Raw genomic sequence first — 23646 nt, forward strand, 5'->3', positions numbered from 1 at the left:
CCTCAGGCGGCACTGCATTAAAAACCGACATTATTCTGTAAAGGATCTTACCACATGGGCTCAGGAACACTTGGGGAAGACCATTGTCAGTTAACACAGTTCGTCGTTACATCTACAAGTGCAAGTTAAAACTCTACCATGCAAAGCGAAAGCCATATATCAACAACACCCAGAAACCCCGCCGGCTTCTCTGGGCCCGAGCTCATCTGAGATGGACTGATGCAAAGTGGAAAAGTGTGCTGTTGTCTGACGAGTCCACATTTCAAATTGTTTTTGGAAATCATGGACGTCGTGTCCTCCGGGCTAAAGAGGAATAGGACCATCCAGATTGTTATCAGCGCAAAGTTCAAAAGCCAGCATCTGTGATGGTATGGGGGTGTGTTAGTGCCCATGGCATCATGGGTAACTTGCACATCTATGAAGGCACCATTAATGCTGAAAGGTACATACAGGTTTTGGAGCAACATATGCTGCCATCTAAGCGATGTCTTTTTCAGGGACGTCCCTGCTTATTTCAGCAAGCCAATGCCAAGCCACATTCTGCACGTGTTACAACAGCGTGGCTTCGTAGTAAAAGAGTGGCGGGTACTAGACTGGCCTGCCTGCAGTCCAGACCTGTCTCCCTTTGAAAATGTGTGGCGCATTATGAAGTGCAAAATACGACAACGGAGACCCCAGACTGTTGAGCAACTGAAGTCATACATCAAGCAAGAATGGGAAAGAATTCCACCTACAAAGCTTCAACAATTAGTGTCCTCAGTTCCCAAATGCTTATTGAGTGTTGTTAAAAGGAAAGGTGATGTAACACAGTGGTGAACATGCCCCAGTCCCAGCTTTTTTTGGAACGTGTTGCAGGCATCAAATTCAAAATGAGTGAATATTTACAAAAAACAATAAAGTTTATCAGTTTGAACATTAAATATGTTGTCTTTCTAGTGTATTCAATTGAATATAGGTCGACAAAAGGATTTGCAAATCATTGTATTCTGTTTTTATTTACATTTTACACAATGTCCCAACTTCATTGGAATTGGGGTTTGTAGATCAGTAGGTAAGATGGAAGCAAACCAAGAATAGCCTTATAAATAAAAATATGCCAAGTGACCTTTGTGATCAGAAAGTCACCAGATAGAATGTCGCGCTGGTGAGGAAAATCCACACTGGGAATTAAATCAACGATTCTCCATCTACAACTGTAATCAACAGTCCCATGAGGAATTCCTCCTGTTTAACTGCTTATTGGCCAACAGTGTAGAGGACTGTTGTTATACTGGGCAGCTCACAGGTGGGAGTGTGAAGCAGGGCGTTGCACAGAAGTTTACATTACTTTTCAATTCATTGTTCCACGGAAATATAACTGTTAAAAATACTCACTGCAACATATGCAGTGAGTTTGGACCCCACCAAAATTAGCGGCAAGATTGCATAATCAGACATCATAACCAGACAACAGTATGTTGCTCGCTTTAGTCGTTGTGTGTAGTCGAAGATGTCAAATACGCTCAATATTTGACAGTCCTCTATGCAACACCTGTTTTCTCTCAGTGTGTGCCGCCTGCCCAGAGGTGCTTCCAAAGTGCCAAGAGGGGGAGGTGCTGACGGTGGAGGCCAACAGCACAGACCGCTGCTGTCCTGTCTATCACTGCAGTAAGAACAACACAGTACACAGATACAGAATATAGGAAACAAAAGATAGATTTTTCACAGAAAATAAAACAGGCACATATAGATGTGAATTGTAATGAAATAGAACACAGACACACACATACAAGCACACACATGGCTCACAGTTTCATGCATATACATACACAAATCACACACCCATACACGCACATACACAAAGTCTTGCTCAGACACATGCTTACATGCCTAATATCCTAACCCTTTAACTTAGAAATAGCCACAAACAAAAACTGGACTAATAACATTTTTAAATTGTGTGTGTGTGTGTGTGTGTGTGTGTGTGTGTGTGTGTGTGTGTGTGTGTGTGTGTGTCAGTGTGTGAGCCTTACAGGTGTCCACGAGCCACCTGTCCTATAGGGATGTCTCTTGCATCCGTGTCCAGCCCAGACCAGTGCTGTCCCAGCCACACATGCGGTATGGCTCTATAGATTCCTACCAACACAATAAAATACTGAAAGTACTGCACAGTACTGCTCTGCACCATTAAACTTCTGCCCTGACCAGAGCAGACTGTGTCCTGTAAAAAACGTTACAGATGATAATCTCAGCTGCGCTTCCTGTAGCACTTCCTGTTTGCCCTTCTATCATTACTTGTGAGTTCCTAAAATTAACAGGGGTATGTTTTAAACTATTCCTGCACAACTTTTTCTTTCAACTTTTTTGGCAGTCAAGGAATTTAACCACTTACTAGTAATGCACTTATTGTGTGACACATCGAATACTATTTTCATCCTTCGGCTATGTAGATATAATGTAAATTTGATGAGTCTCTGCGTTCTCTGTTTTCAGAGTGTGCCTGTGAAAAGATCGCTACTCCAAAATGTGGTCTGGTACGTCCTAATCTTTTACATATGGAGGGCCCTCTTGGTGTTCTGTTTGTCTCCATGTTTGATACTAGTTATCTCTATGGATCTGATATAGGGCGAGACGACACAGCTGGACAGGGCATTCCTGGCAGACCCACAAAACCAGTGTGCCTGCAAAAGATACAAGTGTGGTAAGTGCAGGTGTGGCATTGGTCAGATAGGGAGTAAAGTCTCTGGAAAGAAGGTTGCTGGTTAGAATACCAGGTGGGAAGATCAAGGCAAATGGTGCCCTGATGCAAGGCACACATCTCTTACGCTCCATCGGATCTGCTCTGTGGCCAGCAGTACAGGATGGACAACTCTTAACTGGATAAGTGTGAAGCAGTGTGGTGCTGTAAAAGTATGCTGACCAAACACCCCCAAGCTAAATAATAATAAAAAAAAAGCTGATAGGCTGGTAGGCTTCACTACCCTATATCTCAACAACCCAACACTGTTTGGTTGGGGAATCTTCCAAAAGCACCCAATACGCATCAAAACATTTCTCATGAGAAATATATCCAAAACAGAACAAGTTGCTTGGTGAACCTCAGTATAGGAGAGGTTAGGGGACTTATGACCAGCGGTTGTTGAAGACGTTCATTTTGGTGTTTCTTAAGGAACCTTGCTGAATTTCTCTGCGGTTGCAACCCAAAGAACTCAGACGTCAGGTACTTTCACACTTTCCTCCTCTCTCTAAACTGCAGCTTTCCAGCCAGCCACCCCGTCATTCATTTTCCCCTCTTTCATTTATTCTGAATATAATTCCAAAGGTTTACATTTATAAATATATTTCTGTAATAAAAGCCCTTTTTTGAAATGGAAACCCTCCTGCAATTTTCATCCTCCAGTGCTTTTTTGGTTGTCACGATCAATGTGCACTAAAAAAATCAGTCACACCAATTCTCGCTTTTCAACAATATGCATATTCACCACCACTTCTAACTCCTGAATCTTTAATAGGATATTGATTCTCTCATTACAATTTTTGGAATGGGGAGAACACAACTTTATCCACTGTAAATGTTAATAGCAGACCCCCCCCCCCCTCCGCCTCTGCGGCAGTCTCTTCCCTTTGTATTTTTGGAAGTGTTAGTCCATTGTGTGTGGGTGGTGTGGTTGGGGGGGGTGCAATTTGCATGTGAGTAACATGGCCTTCATTAGAAATAACGGCTTCTCCTTTGTCCTGTGCTGTGTGACTACATACATTCTCTGTTTGTTTTGTTTTTTTCTGTCTATGCAGTGCGCGAGGCAGTGTGTGTGGACGGAGAGCGGGGTGTGATGAAGCCAGGCCAGACCTTGGTGGAGCACAGCGACAACGGCCTGTGCCACACCACCCAATGCACTCGGAGTCTGGACCCCACCACGGGCTACCACCTCATCCGAACCACCAGCACCAACTGCTCTGCACAGTGCCAACCAGTCAGTTAGCATCACTATGTTAAATTACAAAAGAAAAGAAGAAAAATATCTCAACCACATAACTCTTAACTCTTGACAGTGAACTAATTTGAGAGTATTACCATGCATATTAAAGGTGTGTTATGTTTGTTGTGCTACAGAATCAGATTTACATCCCACCCAAAGACCAGACCACATGCTGCGGTGTGTGTAAGAACATCTCTTGTCTCTATCAGAATGAGAATGGGACTACTGGACTCTACAAGGTAGGATGAGAAAATCGATCTCATTTCCTGTAGGGCGATAGTTCTAATTAATTTCTTATTCTGACCTATTTTCATTTGTATCTTGCACTTTTTGTACTCCAGAAAAGCAGCTTGATCAGTCAAGGACACATTTTCAACTACAAGCATTTTTCTTTGCTTTGCCAGTTTTTGTATATGTAGAGCTAGTTAATGATCTTTTTTTTTCTTCCTTTCCATTCTTTAGCTACTGGTAATCATATAAAAACCATGATACTTTTGACAATCTCTCTCACTGTGAATATGGTTGCTTGGGTGTTGTAAATGGCAACCTCTCTGTGATGACTGTAATCAATGTGGAAACAGTCTATAAGCTAATAGTGCTACATTTGACATTTATGGGGATTGGCTTTTTGCAGCCAGGGAAGTCGTGGGTGTCCAACTGTATGAAGTATGACTGTACAGACACCCTGTCAGGGCCCACCCTGGTCTCCTACTCCTTCAGCTGCCCTCCTTTCAATGAAACAGAATGCATGAAGGTCAGTGTAACACTTACACCTGCTCACACACACACACACACATATATAAATAAATAAGATTGATGTAGGCTAAAATTCACTGGATCCATGGTGGCTTCAAAAGTGCTCAACAGAATAAAGAGCAGAAATAGCGTTTTTTCCCAGAAACCATCAATGGTGTTGATAAGAGTGCTCAACAAATGAGGAGTGGAATATTAAGATAGATGCAGGCCAGAATTCACTGGATCCATGGTGGCTTCAAAAGTGCCCAACAGGATAAGGAGCATTGACAAAAATTTTAAACCATTCACACCTCACAGACCAGTGGAGATGCAAACTGGGAAAGAAACACCAAGAGAAAGAAACACAGGCACACTGAAACACAAACATACATGTAATAAATGATTGTGCAGGTCAACATGCACACACACACATGCAAACACATGTACAAAGATAAACATTAACATAAAACAAACACACATTAACACCCAGTCCCCACCACACACACACACACACACACACACACACACACACACACACACACACACACACACTTATATGGCCAACAATAACTTTGCATGTTTGTTTGCTTGTTAACGGTTGGACTATTCTCTTAACCCAGATTGGTGGAACTATTGTAAGTTACATGGATGGGTGCTGCAAGACATGTGAGTATCTAAAAGAGATGTGTGTAGAGTAGGGCCCAGCTGTACTGTAGTTACCGTAGACCTCCAGGCTGCAAATGACACTGTAGGTTGCCCTATACCTACTGTGGTTCCACATACATGTTTGCACTTCAGTTTATTAGCCATCCACTATTTTTGAATTCCAAAATCTCCACTGAAATTGGTTTCATTTGCTCATGCTTTAATCCCAGTGGTTACATTCCTGTTTGGCCAAATGCTTCTAATGCCTCCTGTGAAGTTTTTATTAAAACTAGTCAAATCTATCAGCATGCTTTTCAATGAATAATGGCATTCAGTCAAAAAAAATTCATCAATAAAACAGTATTTGTTTATTGGTTCACAAGCCATACCGGAAATTATGGGGCATTGTTGTGCTTTTATGGTAGACAAACGCGAAATAAAAACAGGAGCCGCCATTGAAAAGCATCTGATGACATGCACAAGGGTTTGTGGTTTATGTGCTGAAGCTTACCATCATGTACCAATCCCACCAGGTACCGGATACTCTCTGTTCCCTTTCCCCGTTAGTCCATTGACACCCACAGTTAACACAAACTGTGAACGAGGTACCAAATGCAACTGAAAATGACAAGGCTTGCCAGCACCATTGTTGATATTCAACAATGTACTCCCTTCCAAAACAACCTCACAGGACAACTCAAAATAACTCCATTAACTTTAACAGAACAACAAATATTCATCTCATTGCCGCCCCTTTTTCCCCTTGTGGATCATGTACATGACACGGCTAAACTCTTTCCCCATGTTGCACTGTCTGGGCAGTGCATTGTTGATTGCCAACAATGTACTGTTGGTAGTGGCCAAGTAGTCAGGATTAGATGTCTGCATGACTGGGACAGTAGCTACCTCCTCTGGGCGTTGGTGCTGGGATGTGTCAGCTGTTTGGGTAATATGGTATAGATGAAGCCATTGTAAAACATCCCCTTTTTTTTTTTAATGCATGCTTTTTGGACTATGACAGCTATTTTAGTCCAGCCCAGGGTAAAATTGTTTAGAAATTGAACATGTTTGTTCTTTTGCTTTCAAAGTCTAGAAGACATATGGAATGATAGATAATGTAGTTATTTGACAGACAATATTTTAATGAAGTCAATTATGCCAGTTTCTGTCAATAAACTTTATGTCCAGATGAACTGATTCAACTTTCTTTGATTTTCTTATCTGGATTATTGAGCATGCATAAAGACACGTTATGCCAGTTTAGTTTGATGGTCTGAAGCCAGTGATGCAGTATTCATGCAAGATAAATGCATAATGGAGGAACAAAGAAGGTTGAAACAGTTCATCTGGATACAACATTTATTGACAGATATGTTTCATCACTCAACTCAGTGACAGCGACAGTCTCAACTGACTGCAGGTATCCCCACCCCTTATAAACGATATAGCTGCATAAGATGGCGACAGATGTACTCTTAGCCCCCCCCCCCCCCAGTTCAGGGATGGTTGTTCCCTCTTCACATAGATGGCCTCTTTGACTAAGAGGGAACGACCATCCCTGAACCCGGGGGGGGGGGGGGGCTAAGAGTACGTCTGTCGCCATTTTACAATGCTGTGATTGCAACTATTCCCAAATCCTCTGTGAATAGTACACATGGCCATTGAGACTCTAGTTAAAGGTCACACCCATATTTGCATATGAAACTGGTCGTTAGTTTCAGTCGTTATGCAACTATATTGTTTATAAGGGTGGGATACCTGCAGTCAGTTTAGACTGAAGAGGTCACTTGGCACTTAGATGAGTGATGAAGCGTATCTGTCAATAAACGTCATGTCCAGATGAACTGATTCAACCTTCTTTGATTTTCTTACCTGGATTATCGAGCATGCATCAAAGCATTATGGAGGACTTTTACAATGGCTATGACTTTAAACTGTTCTTTAATTCACTGATCCCAACTCAAGACAACTCATCTACAAGTCTACAGTTGTCGTGTGTTGTGTGTTTAGCTTCCAAATAGTGTAATGCTACACACTGCTACATCTAGGGACCCAATCTCTGCAATACTGGTGCTTTAATGCCAATGCCATATTACCCAAATCCTTACATCACCTTCTGTGAGAAGTTTGATGTTTGAAGGGAGGTTATTTTCACTTTGCTTTTCTATTGGTGGCTGACTTCCATTTTCCAGGCTTAGGGGGCTCTTCTATGCTTCTCATCCGACCTGAACTCGCCATTCAACTCTAATCATCGAATGTGCTGTAATATAATCACAGTATGATGGATACCTTAGCCATATTTCTGTTTGTAGTAATTAACAATGATTATTACAACACACATTTCATGTGATGTACCTTAGTTGTGTGTGTTTAAGAATCTAAAGCATCTCCTCAATATCATTTCCTGACAGTTGAAGTTGGGTCAGGTAGTCATGTTGAGTCACTTGACAACAGAGTGGGGAAAAATGACAGTAAGGCTTTTCCTCAGTGCAAAAAGGTTTTCAGGTCCACATATTTTATATAGAAATAACATCCATCTGAAAAATGGCCAACGATTCCCAAGCGTTTCCTGTCTAACTTATCAATTTACTTATTCCAGCCCCACAACACCCTGCACATGATTGACAGTGTCTGTGCTCAGCACCTCTGGCACATCCACATCCACATTCCTTCTCTGCTCTCTCCCTTCCCCTTCTCTCTTTTTTCTACTTTTCCCTTCACGGCCGTACTTCATTGCCAGATCAGGAGGACTTGTGTTCTGCATGTTTCCTTCTAAATTTTGGTTTGGTTTCATTTTGTTGCTGTGTTAACAGGCAAGGAAGATGGGAAGTCGTGTCAGAAGGTGACAGTGAGGATGACTATCAGAAAGAACGACTGCCGCAGTAACAGGCCGGTATGTAGGGGTAGGATGTGTGTAGTTTTGCTTTGTTTTGTTTTGGGGGTTTTTTTGCCTCCTGGGTCTCATATCATCCAATTTTTTGGTTTATGTCTTTTAATAAGCAAGCTGTCAATGAGACTCACCTCAAATATAGTTACATCACATCAGTACTGACTCAAATGGGACATTTCATATTTATGAACCCTTTTTGGGCCAAATATTACTCCTAATGCCCCAATTTAGACAGTTCTCCCTTTTTTCTTTTATTAATTGAAGCCAAAGATTAAAAACGATATCAAACATGAAGTTACTGGGAACCAAACCTTACTATTTGGCTGTCACATTTGTTATCCAGTAGATCTTTAGATGATTAAATGACAAGTAGTGTATATACTTGATATTATAAACGTGTATAATTTTGTGCCTTGCTTGAAAGTATTAACACATCTATTAAAGGTCTGATCTCCACCCTTTGCCCCCCACTTCTCATTACGTGGCAAACCTCAATCGACTACTTCATTGTTTTGTGGAATATGGTCATATCGCTCCATATTATTTTGTAATTAGGCATTAAGTCTCAGAGTTGATTATGTTTTATTTTCCAGGTTAATATAGTGTCATGTGATGGCAAGTGTCCCTCTGCAAGCATCTACAACTATAACATCAACACGTATGCACGCTTCTGCAAGTGCTGCCGAGAGATGGGTCTCCAGCGGCGCTCTGTACAGCTCTACTGCAGCGGAAACTCCACCTGGGTCAACTACTCTATTCAGGAGCCCACCGACTGCTCCTGTCAGTGGTCCTAGACACGCCCACACACAAATACACGAGTTTACATGCATACAAACACACATACACATGGAGATAGTTACATGCAAACAAGCAATTTGAAATTTACACACAGACACACCCACCAATACACACACACAAATAAAAACACACACTGAAACATTTACATTTATCTCCCATGCATAGGCACACATGGGCAACATGATACCCAACCATAAATCGAGCATTTCTTGGTGTATTCATTATGCATGCACATGCACACCACTTTTTACAGTTGTTATCCTCATTTTTGTAAAGAAGAAGGCTATGAGTGGATATTGCCTGAGGTGATGAAGGTAGGCTTTAAAGCTAGAGATCACTTAGCAGTGATGGGCAGAAGTAGATGACTTGCATACTGAATGATGAGAGGGGCTCTTTTGAAAAAAACAAACACTTAGATGGAGGAACTACTGGTGCCTTGCTCCAAAAGACACTGTTTGCAATGAACTGCTGACTGGGAAGTCTTACTGTAGACCAGTGGTTCTAATCCTCTTGGACCGAGTCCTGTTAAAGACCACATAGTGGAATAGTGAGTGTGGTCCCCTTACTAAAACCAGCCAGCTAAGCAGGACACTGAAACACAACTATCCAATGCCAGTGCCCTGCTGTAAGTGATCCATCACTGATGTCAGTGTGCGTGGGGGCAAGAATAATGACACAAACTGTAGGAATACACTTTTAATAAGCAGAATATTACAAGAAAAGTTAAGAATTTAATTGATAATTACTAGTGGCCCGATTTTGGAAGTGTAAGCATTTACAACTGCAAACTTTTTAAATGAATTAATATTTTTGATTTACTTTTCAGGCCATTTAATATGATTTATTATGGGAGGAAGCCTAGAGGCTGCAAACCTTTTTCTTTTTCTTTTATGAAACCCCCCCCCTTCAAAATGGTGATTAAAATATTACACTAAGTTTCTGCAGTCAAACATTTATATTTCATACTTTTTAGTTCAATTAACCATTTAGCGATACCTTTTCCTGCTCTTACAACCACCTGCCATGGTACGACCCCCAGACGGAGAACCACTGCACCAAACCACCGTTCAGAAAAACTCAGATTATTGATGGTGAACAACAACACTGGAATTTATAGAGTTGACCCAGCACCAAAAGGCTCTATACTGGGAACTATACACTGCCACCACAATGCCTTTTGTTTCACAAGACAATTTAGCACCCAGAAGTGTAATTCGTTCTATTGTCTGTCTTATGAACACATGCTGTAAGGACAAAAGAATAATGGGAATACAAAAGGTAATGTTGGACATTTCAGAAAACATCAGAATGGATAGCTTAAAACATAGCGATGATGCAATAAATCAAGTGGTTGGTCCAAATGTTCCTGGATGTCACCTTGGCTCTGTGTATTTTCAGGCTGTGCATTTTCTGAATCGCGCACACACACCCAGAGTGCCTTAAGTTGTGCCTGTTTGTACAGAAAAAAAATCCTGTTTTTAGTTACTTTTTTAAATTGTCAAATTCTGTTTAGATATTTTACTCTTAAAAAGCGACACGTCAACATGCTGTATATCCAGTGATATCGCATATTCTTTATCGAATCAATGCTAGTGAGGTGTCGTTTAAGTGATTCAAATCAAGCTGTATGTGGAGCACTTTATTTATTTATTTGAGTAAAATAGAGCACAGCCAGTTTGATTTTGTTGGTGATAACGTCTATACCAGTAAAAAGCATCAAGCCCCAACGTTTGTTCTTAAATTCACATTTAGCCCTGCACCAACCGGAAAGCAAGCAAAACTATAGTCAATATTTGTATTGTTGCTTTCTCTCTGATCGAACGTCAGAATGATGTTTCCAAAAATTATGCCCGAACAGATGAGCTCTTGTTTTGAAAAATGCGGCCAAGAGCTTGGTTTCAGATGATGTAATATAGATCTCTCTCTGACAGTTGAATTATGATTGATTATTATTGATACCATTATCAATTTCTTGTTGTTGTTGATATAAAACTGTATCCCATAGTATAGCAGAGTCAAAGTGAATTTGTACCATACAAATGTACATTTACATTTTCAATAAATAATTCCTCATAAAAACTTTATCTTTTTTTGTGCGACGTTTATAGCGATGTCTGTCCACCTGACCCATCACGCTGTTTTCTCTCTTTAAAGATGAACTGCAGAGTTTTTGACCATTAGCGGCGCTACTGAGCCAAGTGGGTCCCTACGCAGTGACAAAAACACTGAAGGAGCTTCCTCTCAAAGTTGCCGCACTGAAATATAAAAGCTGGTGCCTTGTAAAAGAAAAGTTGTAGCCTTCTGAATCTAAATTTTTTTTTTTCTGAAAATCGTTGCAGGTAATTACTTTCGTCAACGTGGTCAGTAGGGTCTAACAACAAGTTCTACAACTTCACGAGTGAAATTAAGGACGTATGCTCCGCGGTGGTGTAGCGGTTGAAGCGTCGGCTTTGTGTCGATGCAGTTGCCCACTGGGGACTGGGGTTCGCGCCCCGGTCCGCGATCCCACTATGGCCGGACTCAACGAAGCAGAAAAAAACTGGCAGCGCTGTCTTCGGGAGGCGGGCGGAATCGGCTTGTGTTCGTCACATGAGTGCTTCTCTGGGTGTGTCGGGAAAGCAGTGGTTCGGCCTTGATTCGCCTTGTCACGAAAGTGGCGAGGCGTCTCCCTCGAGACGGCCGGCCGGAGAGATGCAGTTGGCGAATGCATGCAGCACGAGGGTGGGTGTTTGAGTTAAAATAGGGATCGATTGGCCACTAAATTGGGAGAAAAAATGGAAAAACCAGAAATAAATTTATTAAGAAAGAAAGTATGCATACCTGTGTTTGTTTACACAGTTCAGCTTTACGTTGCTTGGGGTCCAATACTTGTGTAACCGGTTATTTTCTTGCCCGGTGCGGGATTCGATACGGATTGTACTGCACCACAAGGCGACATCACTAACCGCTCGGCTAAAGGATTAGACCCGTTAGCTAGGGGCTAACGTGTCTTATTAGTAGTTTACACTTGTTTGGCTCAACTATCTCTCTCTCTCTCTCTCTCTCTCTCTCTCTCTCTCTCTCTCTCTCTCTCTCTCTCTCTCTCTCTCTCTCTCTCTCTCTCTCTCTCTCTCTCTCTCTCTCTCTCTCTCTCTCTCTCATTCAGGCACACACACACGTCCTAATAACTGGACTGCAGCTGTTGGTGTGTGGACTGTTGAGAGGTTGTTCAGTAGGACAGGGCATTTGCTGGAGTCTCCAGAGCTCTGGCGGACAGCATAGCTCCACTACACAGCACAGTAAATCTAGTATCGCACTGCGTCACTACTGCCGGGGTGCTGTGGCTGCCGTCCTAATATTGATGATCCGGGAATTCAAGCTTAAGCTGTGTGAACACGTGCAAGTGTGCTGATGTGTAAGCATTCTCATATCTATTTCTATGTAAACAGTATGTTTTTTGTGGAGTACGCCTGTGTATGCACACTTGTATGGCTTTGGAGTAAGTGTTGCTGTCAGGGTTCCTGTGGTCATGAAAAATCTGGAAAATTCAGGAAATTTGAAAATAAAAATGTCAGGGCCCAGGAAAAGGCAGCTATGGAAAATTATAATGGTAAGATCATGAAAATCTAACTAAAACAGCTTCAATTAAAGAATGAAGGGAAAAAATAACAGCAGGTTTCGCCATAGTGCCAGGACTTTTGAATTTCCACTGTGTTTGTGCATACAGCAGTTTGTCTCAGTGTGCGCACATGTACATCCGCTGGCTAGCTTTTATATCAGTTAGCTAGTTAGCTTGACAACATCCTAGGCACTGACAAAGTACAAAATATGGCTTGCAAAAGTTGTTGAGAGGAAAGTGGTTTAGATTCACTATTTGAAATATAGACTGACCCCCATACAAATTTTCAGAGGCAACTCTCAAAAACATTTTTCTGTGGCCATGCTAATTAAGTTAAAAGTTATGGAGAATCGTGAAAGAATTCAATGAAAACCAAAGTGCACTAACTCTGTGCAGCTTATCTAGACTGTGGTAAATCAACCGCTTGTTCAAGCCTACATGTGCCATCTGAGTCCCATGCTGTGGCTGTGATAGATTACTACTAAGTGGTCGGAGTGTGTCGGTGATCTTGGGTTTAAAGACGGGCCCTTTATTCATACTCACTGACTGTTAACAGCGACACACTCGTTTCCTTCATGGTATGATCGATTACGCAGCAGGAAATGTGTACTTTAAAAACTTATCTTGCTCTGAATTTCTATTTCCTTTTTATTCTTACGAGGAAAAAAATATCTGCCATTTTGGTGGCACGTTTTCATTCGAGCAGTACCTTTACAGTGTCATACTGTGTTCACACTACCTTTTCACAGCTCTCATTTGGTGAATTGCAAGAAAAACTTATTTATTTAAGAACTTATTACACTTATTTCAACAAGTATCAGCCGCATGTAGACACCAGTGAAGGGATATTAGATGTGGAATCAGTTCTAGAGTTGAACATTCTTGGTAAAGTGGGTGTTTACATCTGAAGCCCTTTACAGCATCATGAGTGTATATATTTTTAGCACAAATAGCCGCAGTTGGAATTTAAGTCCTAAAAGACTGGCCATGTTGTTAGCCATGCTTTACGAGTGGTGCAACACAGGACCTGAACCCTCGACCCTGTCAAACCAGGTTGTCCATTTGTAGACTGTTATATCAAAACACAATATCTGTCTTTTGGAGGAAAAACACTTTTAGCAAGTATCCTCTTGTGATCATAAATCCTCATATAAGTATAACTCTCTTGAACACTCCTGAATAATGTTTTTTACAAAAACAACAAATACTTTCTTACCAATCAAAATTCATGATTCAAGATCCTTTATTGTTACATCCCATTATACAAGTATAAAAGAGTAAAATTCTTGTGTTTCAGCTCCTCAACATTGCAGCAACAATAGCAACAAAATAAAATAAAAAAGCAGTAATAATAGTAAATATTATGCGGTGTATGTAAGGTGCTGTGTGTGTGTAGGCCCCCCGCCTTAATACATTTGCATATGTGTGTGTAGTTGTTTGCATATTTGTGTGTGTTTTTGTTTGTACATACAAACAATTCAATTCAATTTATTGTCATTAAAAACAATGTGCAGGCACATGTTAAAAATGAAATGAGGGCTGTGGCTTCACCAAACAGTGCAAGACAGACATAGACAAACACAGCAAACACAATATAAGATATACACACATGAAGACCAAAAGCTAAAAATAAGTTAAAAGAGAGCTGGAGTACAAAATATTTAAAATATTTACAGACATTCAGTGGGTAGCCAGGTTCAGATGGGCAACAGCTTGTGGAAAGAAGCTGTTTTTGAGCCTGGTAGTGCGGGTTCTGAGGCTCCTGTAGCGCCTCCCAGAGCGCAGGGGGAGAACAGTCCATGGTTGGGGTGGGTGGGATCTCTGCTGATGCTCAGACTCCTTCAAAGGCAGCGTTTGTGATAAATGTCTTTTATGGCTGGGAGCTGGGTACCGGTGATATGCTGGGCCGCCTTGACGATCTGCTGCAGAGCTTTCTGGTCTACTGAGGTGCAGTTGCCGTACCACACTGAGATGCAGATGGTCAGGATGCTCTCTATGGTGCAGTGGTAGAAGTTGGTGAGAATTTTGGGGGGTAGACGGGCGCTCCTCAGCCTCCTCAGGAAATGCAGGCGTTGTTGGGCCTTTTTCACAAGGGCCGGGGTGTTAAATGTCCACGAAAGGTCCTCGCTGATGTGGACTCCAAGTAATTTAAAGCTGGAAACATGCTCCACTTCCACCCCATTGATGTGTATGGGGGAGTGGCTGCAGCTTCTAGACCTCCTGAAGTCCACAATCAGCTCCTTTGTCTTCTGCACATTAAGGACAAGATTGTTGGTAGTACACCATGATGTGAGGTGCTCAATCTCGTCTCTGTAGGCCATCTCGTCATTGTCGGTGATACGGCCAATGACTGTGGTGTCATCTGCAAACTTATCTATAACATTGGAAGGGTGAGTTGTCAGGCAATCGTGGGTAAAGAGGGAGAAAAGGAGGGGGCTCAGAACACAGCCTTGAGGGGCACCTGTGCTGAGGGTCAGGGTGGAGGAGGAGTGGTCACCTAACCTAACAGACTGAGTTCTGTTGGTCAGGAAGTCCAGGATCCAGTTACAGAGGGAGGGGTTGAGGCCAAGGGAGAGGAGTTTGGTGGTTAGTTTGGCGGGGATGATAGTGTTGAAGGCAGAGCTGTAATCTATAAACAGCATCCGGATGTATGTGTTGTTAAGTTCAAGGTGGGTCAGAGCAACGTGCAGGGCAGTGGCAATGGCATCCTCAGTAGACCTTTTGGGACGGTAGGCGAACTGATGTGGGTCGAATGTGGGGGGGATAATGTTTTTGATACAATACAGGTGCAAATACAGCTTGTAAGAATGTCTTTATGCATGCTCAATAATCCAGGTAAGGAAATCAGAGAAAGTTGAATCCATAGGACACAACGTTTATTGAGATGCATTTCGTCACTCATCTAAGTGACCTCTTCAGTCTCAAGTGACTGCAGGTATCCCCACCCTCATAAACAACACAGTGGTTTAACGACTGAAACAAAAGATTGGTTTCTTATGCAAATTGCTGTGAAATTAAAATATTCAAATTCAAATATGCAAATACATGATATGCAAATTACCGTTCTAACGTTAACTAGAGTTTCAATGGTCATGTGTACTATTCACAGAGGATTGGGGAATAGTTGCAATCACAACATTGTGAGGTATGTTGTGTCCAGATGAACTGATTCACCTTTCTGTAACTTGTAAGAACGGTTTCCAGTTCAGCTTCTTTTTAATAGATTTTAAAACTTTTTTTTTCCTTACAATGCTGGATGTAGTATCTCACCGGTGTCTCATTAACGTCATGCTCAAAGATCTTCCAATGAGATGTCGTGCATTTAACAGTTTGGAGGATTAGGATCTCATCACTTCTCACCCACCTGTTGCACAAACTTATCAGCTCCTCTTTGTTTTTGTTGTTTTTTGTTGTTGTTTGCTTTCAAGTAAACACTGAAATAAAGGATAAATTGTGGGAAGAAAGAGGAGTAACTTAACTCTGATGGCGACTGAACTGTTTGTGTGCTGGGATCCCTTCTCGGACCAGCATGCCAGGGTGCTGAGAGCACCCAGGAGCATTAATCCTCTTTAACATCAGTTTGATTCAGTGTACGGCATCAATCAACTACTAAACCAGATGTGTAAAAAAGGAAAAAGGAAATGTGGCATGGTAAATCAGTTCTTCCCCTCGTATTAGTATCAGACGGCCAGCTTGGCAGGAGGAGACAGGAAAAACGATACAGGGCCCTGCACCGCCAACATCTCACTATTGAAATCTTATAGCAGAGATATAAGCCACTGTCGTCTGTGTCCATTCCTGTCCTGGTAAGGGAGGGCTGGCCCGCCACAGCCCGGCGGTCTCACGGGGCTCAGATGTAAGCTGGGGGCGCAAAGACCTGCTAAAGCTAGAGAGGAGCACAGACCCAGCACCCAGTGATATAGACTGTAAAGGGGTATGGGCATGTCAACCTGTAACGCCCAACACCCACACATAGCTTCTCATGTTAAAAGAGTTGGGGGTGGGGGGCTACTCACCAAAGGTGTATCTAGATAGCTTTACCAAATGTATGTATGTGGTCTACAGGTGGTGATCCAACAACCTGTATCACACCTAAAAAGACGGCCCCTCACCCCTACACCATCAAGACATTAACTTCTCTGAATGTAACACAGGTGAATGGCTGTAAATGAGTTTGAAATTTTGAAAAACAGTGATTTGCTCTCCTTACTTTTTGAAATTATGTTTTTTTAAAAAAACATTTTTTTAGTGAAATGTACTTTAGAAACACCTCTGACAACACAGTGACCACCAAACTTGGCTTTTCCTTTCCCTTACCGCCGCTGGCTATTTCACTTCCAATAATGACATATTTATAATAATGGTGATTTTTCCTCACCTAAGCCGAGGGTCTGAGGACACGGGACTGTAAAGCCCATTGGGATATTTTTGGCTTTGGGGTAACACAAATAAACTTGACTTGATAATAATAACAACGATGAAGATAATAGTAATAACAGTAATAATAACAACAACAACAATAATAATAATAATAATTATATATATATATTCTGTGACTGACTGGCACCCTGTCCATTAGTTGATCCTGCCTTGTGCCCACACTGCATGCTGGGAAAGGCTCCAGAACCCCTGACCTAATTGACTGTGGATATGACTAATACTATAACCAACTATAGACTATCAGAATCAGAATCAACTTTATTGGCCAAGTGTGTCTATGCACACAAGGAATTTGACTCCAGTTCACAGAAGCTTCTAGTATTTGCAGATATCACTCTCACAAAAAAAGAGAAAAAAAAAAACAAAAACAAAAAAGAAACTACAGAAGAAATAAATGATACACTGAATATGTCACAGAAATATACAGGCTTTGTGGAAACAGTGCAATCCAGACCTTTTTATGTTTTTATATGTTTGTTTTTTTGTTTTTATTTTGTTTTCTTTGGTGTGTCTTTATATAATGGAAAAACAATTAAAAAAAGTATAAAAAAGAAGAAATAAATGGAACAACAACAGGACATTGTAGTAAGCATGTATACACAACAGGTATGTCACTACTCTACAGAGTTTTGTTATGGATGAAAAATGAACAACCTATGCCCATATAATATTCCATACTTTTCCCTGTAATGTCGCCCAAGGATACACAGAGGAAATAGGACTGAGCCCTGGGACACTAGAGAAGAATTTCTTATAAGCATAACTTAAAAAAGGAAAATATCAACTGATCAGGGACAAATGTTTCAAGCACCTTGGATAAGAAAGATAGTTTTGTAAGACAAACCCGAGACCCTATAACACCATCTTTGGCAGAAAGACTTGAGTTTTACCCTGACATGTTATATGACATTATATAATCTTGATTTTACCCAGGGGAAGATTAGTTTTTAAACTTTTAAAACCACGCTCACACACATTCACACCTGTACATCTGCCCAGTGGCCAAGAGTTGAGGACTGGTTGCACTGTGCAGCTTCAAGCCCAGGGGTCTGAAGACACGATGGACTGTAGACCACGAAGGACCAGATACCATGTCATATTCAGTTTTACCTGCCCGGAATGCCTGGACTTTAAGAACATGTATCTCTTGTCACTTTTCTTCATCCTGATCTTTGTTCTTTTATTGAACTTTAAGCCTGAGAAACTTTTACAAATCCTGTTTTTTTCTTCTCTCTAATCATCGTAAAGCTCAAATCCACTGTACTGAAGTCCAAGTACACTTATTTTATCCTATTCAAACATATTATATTCAGAAAACCAATGTCATCCGGTGTCACATGACCCATTGTTTACTTTTTTATATGATAAAACTGATATTTCATTGCCATTCTTGATGTGGGTCATAGTTATTAGAGTTGTGTTCAGTGTCTACTCTATCTGCAGCTTTCGTGATTGGGTGTATTCATGAAGGAGGTGACCACATATCTCAGCCTCATTTCTGAACTTGACACGGGCAGCAGGCCGTGTTGTCAGGTTTCTGTGTGGAAATTCACATCCAGAGCCAAAAAAGCCCGACACGCCAGCCTCTGGGGGTAAGACTGGGGGATGGTACAGCGTGTCAGCAGGATCTGTAGAGCGAAAGACACTCTCATGTCTTCATCAGGTTCTCTGAGACGTGAAGGACAGGTGAAAGAAAAGAAGATGTCAAATCGAAAGTGAAAACACAATGAGGAAGAAGGTTTGGGACACAAGGGAACAATGTTGATTCAGAGCCACGAACTGGACTTTATCTATCTATCTATCTATCTATCTATCTATCTATCTATCTATCTATCTATCTATCTATCTATCTATCTATCTATCTATCTATCTATCTATCTATCTATCTATCTATCTATCTATCTATCTATCTATCTATCTATCTATCTATCTATCTATCTATCTATCTATCTAAACTTAGCACAAAAAGTAAGGAAATATGTGTTTGGTATATTATTTCTTTGTTGTAACAATGCTTCTTGGCAATACATCTTACATCAGGCACCTGATCGTCAGCACCAGAAGCTCAAAACAAGAGTCAATAGCAATACCAAAATAATCTGTTCGGCATCGGCAGAGAAGATTTGACAAATTTTTGATGGGCGCAACCCACATACTCAGCTCTGCTGCTCACCCCACAAATGCATGTTCCTTACAAATGTTGCCCCATTTAAAAGGGAAATAAAGAGGCTTTCCAACAGTATAAGATTTTTGCCAAGAAGCATTGTTACAACAAAGAAATAATCTACCAAACACAAATTTCCTTACTTTTTGTGCTAAGTATATCGATCGATCTATCTATCTATCTATCTATCTATCTATCTATCTATCTATCTATCTATCTATCTATCTATCTATCTATCTATCTATCTATCTATCTATCTATCTATCTATCTATCTATCTATCTATCTATCTATCTATCTATCTATCTATCTATCTAAACTTAGCACAAAAAGTAAGGAAATATGTGTTTGGTATATTATTTCTTTGTTGTAACAATGCTTCTTGGCAATACATCTTACATCAGGCACCTGATCGTCAGCACCAGAAGCTCAAAACAAGAGTCAATAGCAATACCAAAATAATCTGTTCGGCATCGGCAGAGAAGATTTGACAAATTTTTGATGGGCGCAACCCACATACTCAGCTCTGCTGCTCACCCCACAAATGCATGTTCCTTACAAATGTTGCCCCATTTAAAAGGGAAATAAAGAGGCTTTCCAACAGTATAAGATTTTTGCCAAGAAGCATTGTTACAACAAAGAAATAATCTACCAAACACAAATTTCCTTACTTTTTGTGCTAAGTATATCGATCGATCGATCGATCGATCGATCGATCTATCTATCTATCTATCTATCTATCTATCTATCTATCTATCTATCTATCTATCTATCTATCTATCTATCTATCTATCTATCTATCTATCTATCTATCTATCTATCTATCTATCTATCTATCTATCTATCTATCTATCTATCTATCTATCTATCTATCTATCTATCTATCTATCTATCTATCTATCTATCTATCTATCTATCTAACGGGAGAAAGAGACAGACAGACAGACAGACAGACAGACAGACGGCTTAAATCTCTACTTGTCTTGGTTGTGTAGTTTCAAAGGAATGGTGCTGGTTGTGATGGCATTGCAGTCCCTCCACACATGTTAATCCCTTTGCCCATGAGACATGAGCTGTACGCTGAACATGAGAAGCCCCTTACTGTCATTTGGATACATTTGCGGCATTTGGTTGATGCTCTTACAACAAAGAACAGTGAAATGACCTTGCCTTTTCCCCGTCCAACATCACCGACATGACAGTCAAACTCAAGGCTGCAGCAAGCGGTTCGGTCTGCACAGCACAGTTCAAGTGCTGACGTCACATCAGCTGGGATGCCTTTGGATGAGACTAGATCTAAACAGCTCATCTCTTTGTACCAAGACAGAACTCGGCAGATGATGTAGTATTATTTTCCATGACCCATTGTAACACCTGACCCAATTTCTGGCTTCATGGAAACAGTTTCCTCTCACACTTCATCTGTGTAAATCTAAGCTGAGAGAATGAGAAGGGCACATAGTGATCTGTGACATAGCTGAATGTGGCGCGGCACAAAGTGATGCACAGACTGGTGGTACGGTGTGCATCAAGTCATATAACGGGGACTATAGGCCAAAAGGTGCTGGCAACTTCACTGTTGTCATCAAAAGATGCCTGCTTAGTCATGCCAATGTGGCATCTTTACTAGCAGGGAAACCTGATTCTGGGCCTCTGTGTTTCCGACGATGAAGCCATGTTCATGAAGGTGCAATGAGTGACACATGGTATTTGCAATTACTTAAGTATCCTGCACTTGGTGCACTAGTTTAAACTCACTGTTGTAAATTTGACAACCACACATTTTGGCTACATGAACAGAGACGAGCTGTGTGTTTCTTCTTTCTTCCGTGTGTCAACAGCATACCAGTAGAAAAACTTGTTTGTTTGTTGATGATCTGGACCCTTCAGTCAGAGGTCTCATCTGAACACCAAGCAGAAAATAATTATGAGTTAGTGTTCATGTATTTCATCATAAGTCATCATGAGTTCCAGTCCCTCTCGTGTCATGTGTCCAGGCGGTGTGTGTGTGTGTGTGTGTGTGTGTGTGTGTGTGTGTGTGTGTGTGTGTGTGTGTGTGTGTGTGTGTGTGTGTGTGTGATTTGGTGGGTAGGGGATTGAGGAAGTTGGGGTTGGGGCATGAGTCTGAGGTGGAACACCACACCTCGTCCCCATAATCCTGCTGCAACAGCTGCAGTAGCAGCAGCCCCACCCCAGCACCCCTGCCCCCCCCCAAACCTCACGCTCTCGTCAACAGCCCTGCCCCCATCTCTGTATCCTTCAACCAACCCTCAACTCTACCAAGACCCCTTCATCAAGCCCTGCATTATTTGCACTAAAGAAAGAAAGTCAGTGTCCAAGACCTGTGTATAGCAGGCCAACGACCAGAGATTAGACATTAAATGTTTGGAAAAAGGCTACTAATGGTTGTAAAGGACGTGCCATCATATTACAGAACCAAAAAAGAAAGAAAGAAAGAAAATTACAACAAAATTGCCTCCTTCTTTCAAGCATAAAAAAGCCTGCGCAAACTTCACCTGGTTCTCTATAGAATAATCATTTTGTTTTCCCATTTTGTTTTACCAGAAAATAGGCCCTGTTATAACTCAATCACTGTGGTGGGTTTTCCCTCTCAAATGTCATAATTTGCAACCATTCTCCAAAAATTCAATGAAAGACACTGCTTTGAAATATGTGGCCTACATGGTTTTTGTTCGTTCCATAAACCTGGTCTGCGAGCAAAGGGAGGGAGCTTCATTAGTTATACTGGTATCACCCCTCCCTCCAACAGCGCTGTTTTCACCTCCGCTATCACACAAACCTTCCTATGATAAGCAACTCAGACTTACTGATGAAGTGACGCTTTTAAAGTGAGCTGCTATGTAGGCCTCGCTATTCTACTTCTAATCAGACGATAACCCTTAATATGATACCTGTTGTATCATACAATATCATTAATTATCCCAACATTCATAGCCAGATTATCAGCAAGCACACTTAATCAAGTAATTACCACTGCAATATATACATAAATGAGAGTGACATCATTAATCTCGTTCTCTTGATCTCCCACCATCCAGTGTTTTATCATTTTAATATGGCAGATTATAAAATAAACTTGAAAAATAGAGGCTGCATGTTTTTCTGTCATGGGAAACCACAGCAGATAGTATATATATATATATATATATATATATATATATATATATATATATGTGTGTGTGTGTGTGTATGCGTGTGTGTGTGTATGTGTGTGTGTGTGTGTGAATGTATGTATGTATTACACTGTTTTATTGGCATTCTAAGCATTAGCAGCTACATAGCTAGCTAGTTAGCTTTTAACCTCCTGCTCAGCACGATATCAAATCCAGTTATGTCCATATTCGTCATGGGGGTGAAATGATTTTATTTGCATCAATGGCAATGTAACTGCCCCATTAGAATCTCTGTGTCAGTAGGAAGTAAGGTCTGGAGGACGTTGATTTAAATGGCCTTTGCAAACAAATATAAGAAAGTGCATTATTTTAAGGGAGGGGGGTCAGCCTGTACTTGATGATGTGTGCCATGTCGATCCCCTGTAATAAACTGTGAAGTGCTATGAAAGTCTGCATCTAAATGCTTCGAAACAGCAGTGCATCACCATAATCTGAGCCAGAAGGAACATTTACTGATATCCATCCATCCATCCATCCATTATCCAAACCGCTTATCCTGCTCTCAGGGTCGTGGGGATGCTGGAGCCTATCCCAGCAGTCATTGGTGGCAGGTGGGGAGAAACCCTTGACAGGCCGTCAGGCCATCACAGGGCCCACGCGCACACACACACACACACACACACACACACACACACACACACACACACACACACACACACACACATTCACACCTAGGGCCAATTTAGTATGGCTGATTCACCAGCCATACAGTTGAAGTCTTTATTATTTATTTGTGAATGAGGGCAGCTTTTTATGTTATCAAGTGATTGCTGAAGTCTTGCCGAAGCCCATGTTAATTTACAACAAGGATGCTGATACAAGCACACTTTTGTTTCTTTTCTTGTTGATGCTTTACAATGCTGGGAAATGTGACCTTTCAGTTGACTTATCTCTTCTATTTGTTACTGTATTCATAAATCATTTATTAAATAATAATTTATATATATATATATTTATACATACACATGTTTTTCTGGAAGTCAAGGACAAACATGGTCTATTGTACTTCTAATCTAAATCTTGATTATTTTTTTTTTGCAATAACTCATTGCTGTGAAAACGGAAAGTAAGCTCAGGTGCTTATAAACAGGGACCGAGTCTATAATGGCAGCATCCAATATGTGTATGCATAGACGCTCGTCTTTTTTCTGTAAAACAGTGATGGCTAACTGTTGATTGGAAAAGGTCTAAGCAGCAGAGGGTGCTATTATAGTAAATAGCAGTATC

The 23646-nt window shown here is 41.0% G+C and overlaps 1 protein-coding gene across 1 annotated transcript in view; it reads left to right on the forward strand.

The window, feature by feature from the left end:
• Nucleotides 1-9020, forward strand: part of otog (otogelin) — a 75317-nt gene extending 66297 nt beyond the window's left edge. The window contains exons 48-57 of the mRNA XM_056279361.1: nt 1546-1647; nt 1999-2097; nt 2473-2513; nt 2605-2680; nt 3772-3950; nt 4091-4195; nt 4591-4710; nt 5312-5357; nt 8150-8229; nt 8820-9020. Coding sequence (XP_056135336.1) covers nt 1546-1647; nt 1999-2097; nt 2473-2513; nt 2605-2680; nt 3772-3950; nt 4091-4195; nt 4591-4710; nt 5312-5357; nt 8150-8229; nt 8820-9020 — 1049 coding nt within the window. The remainder of the gene's footprint in view (nt 1-1545; nt 1648-1998; nt 2098-2472; nt 2514-2604; nt 2681-3771; nt 3951-4090; nt 4196-4590; nt 4711-5311; nt 5358-8149; nt 8230-8819) is intronic.
• Nucleotides 9021-23646: the final 14626 nt, after the last annotated feature.

This window comes from Lampris incognitus, chromosome 4 (assembly GCF_029633865.1).
Source record: "Lampris incognitus isolate fLamInc1 chromosome 4, fLamInc1.hap2, whole genome shotgun sequence".
Lineage (NCBI taxonomy): Eukaryota > Metazoa > Chordata > Actinopteri > Lampriformes > Lampridae > Lampris > Lampris incognitus.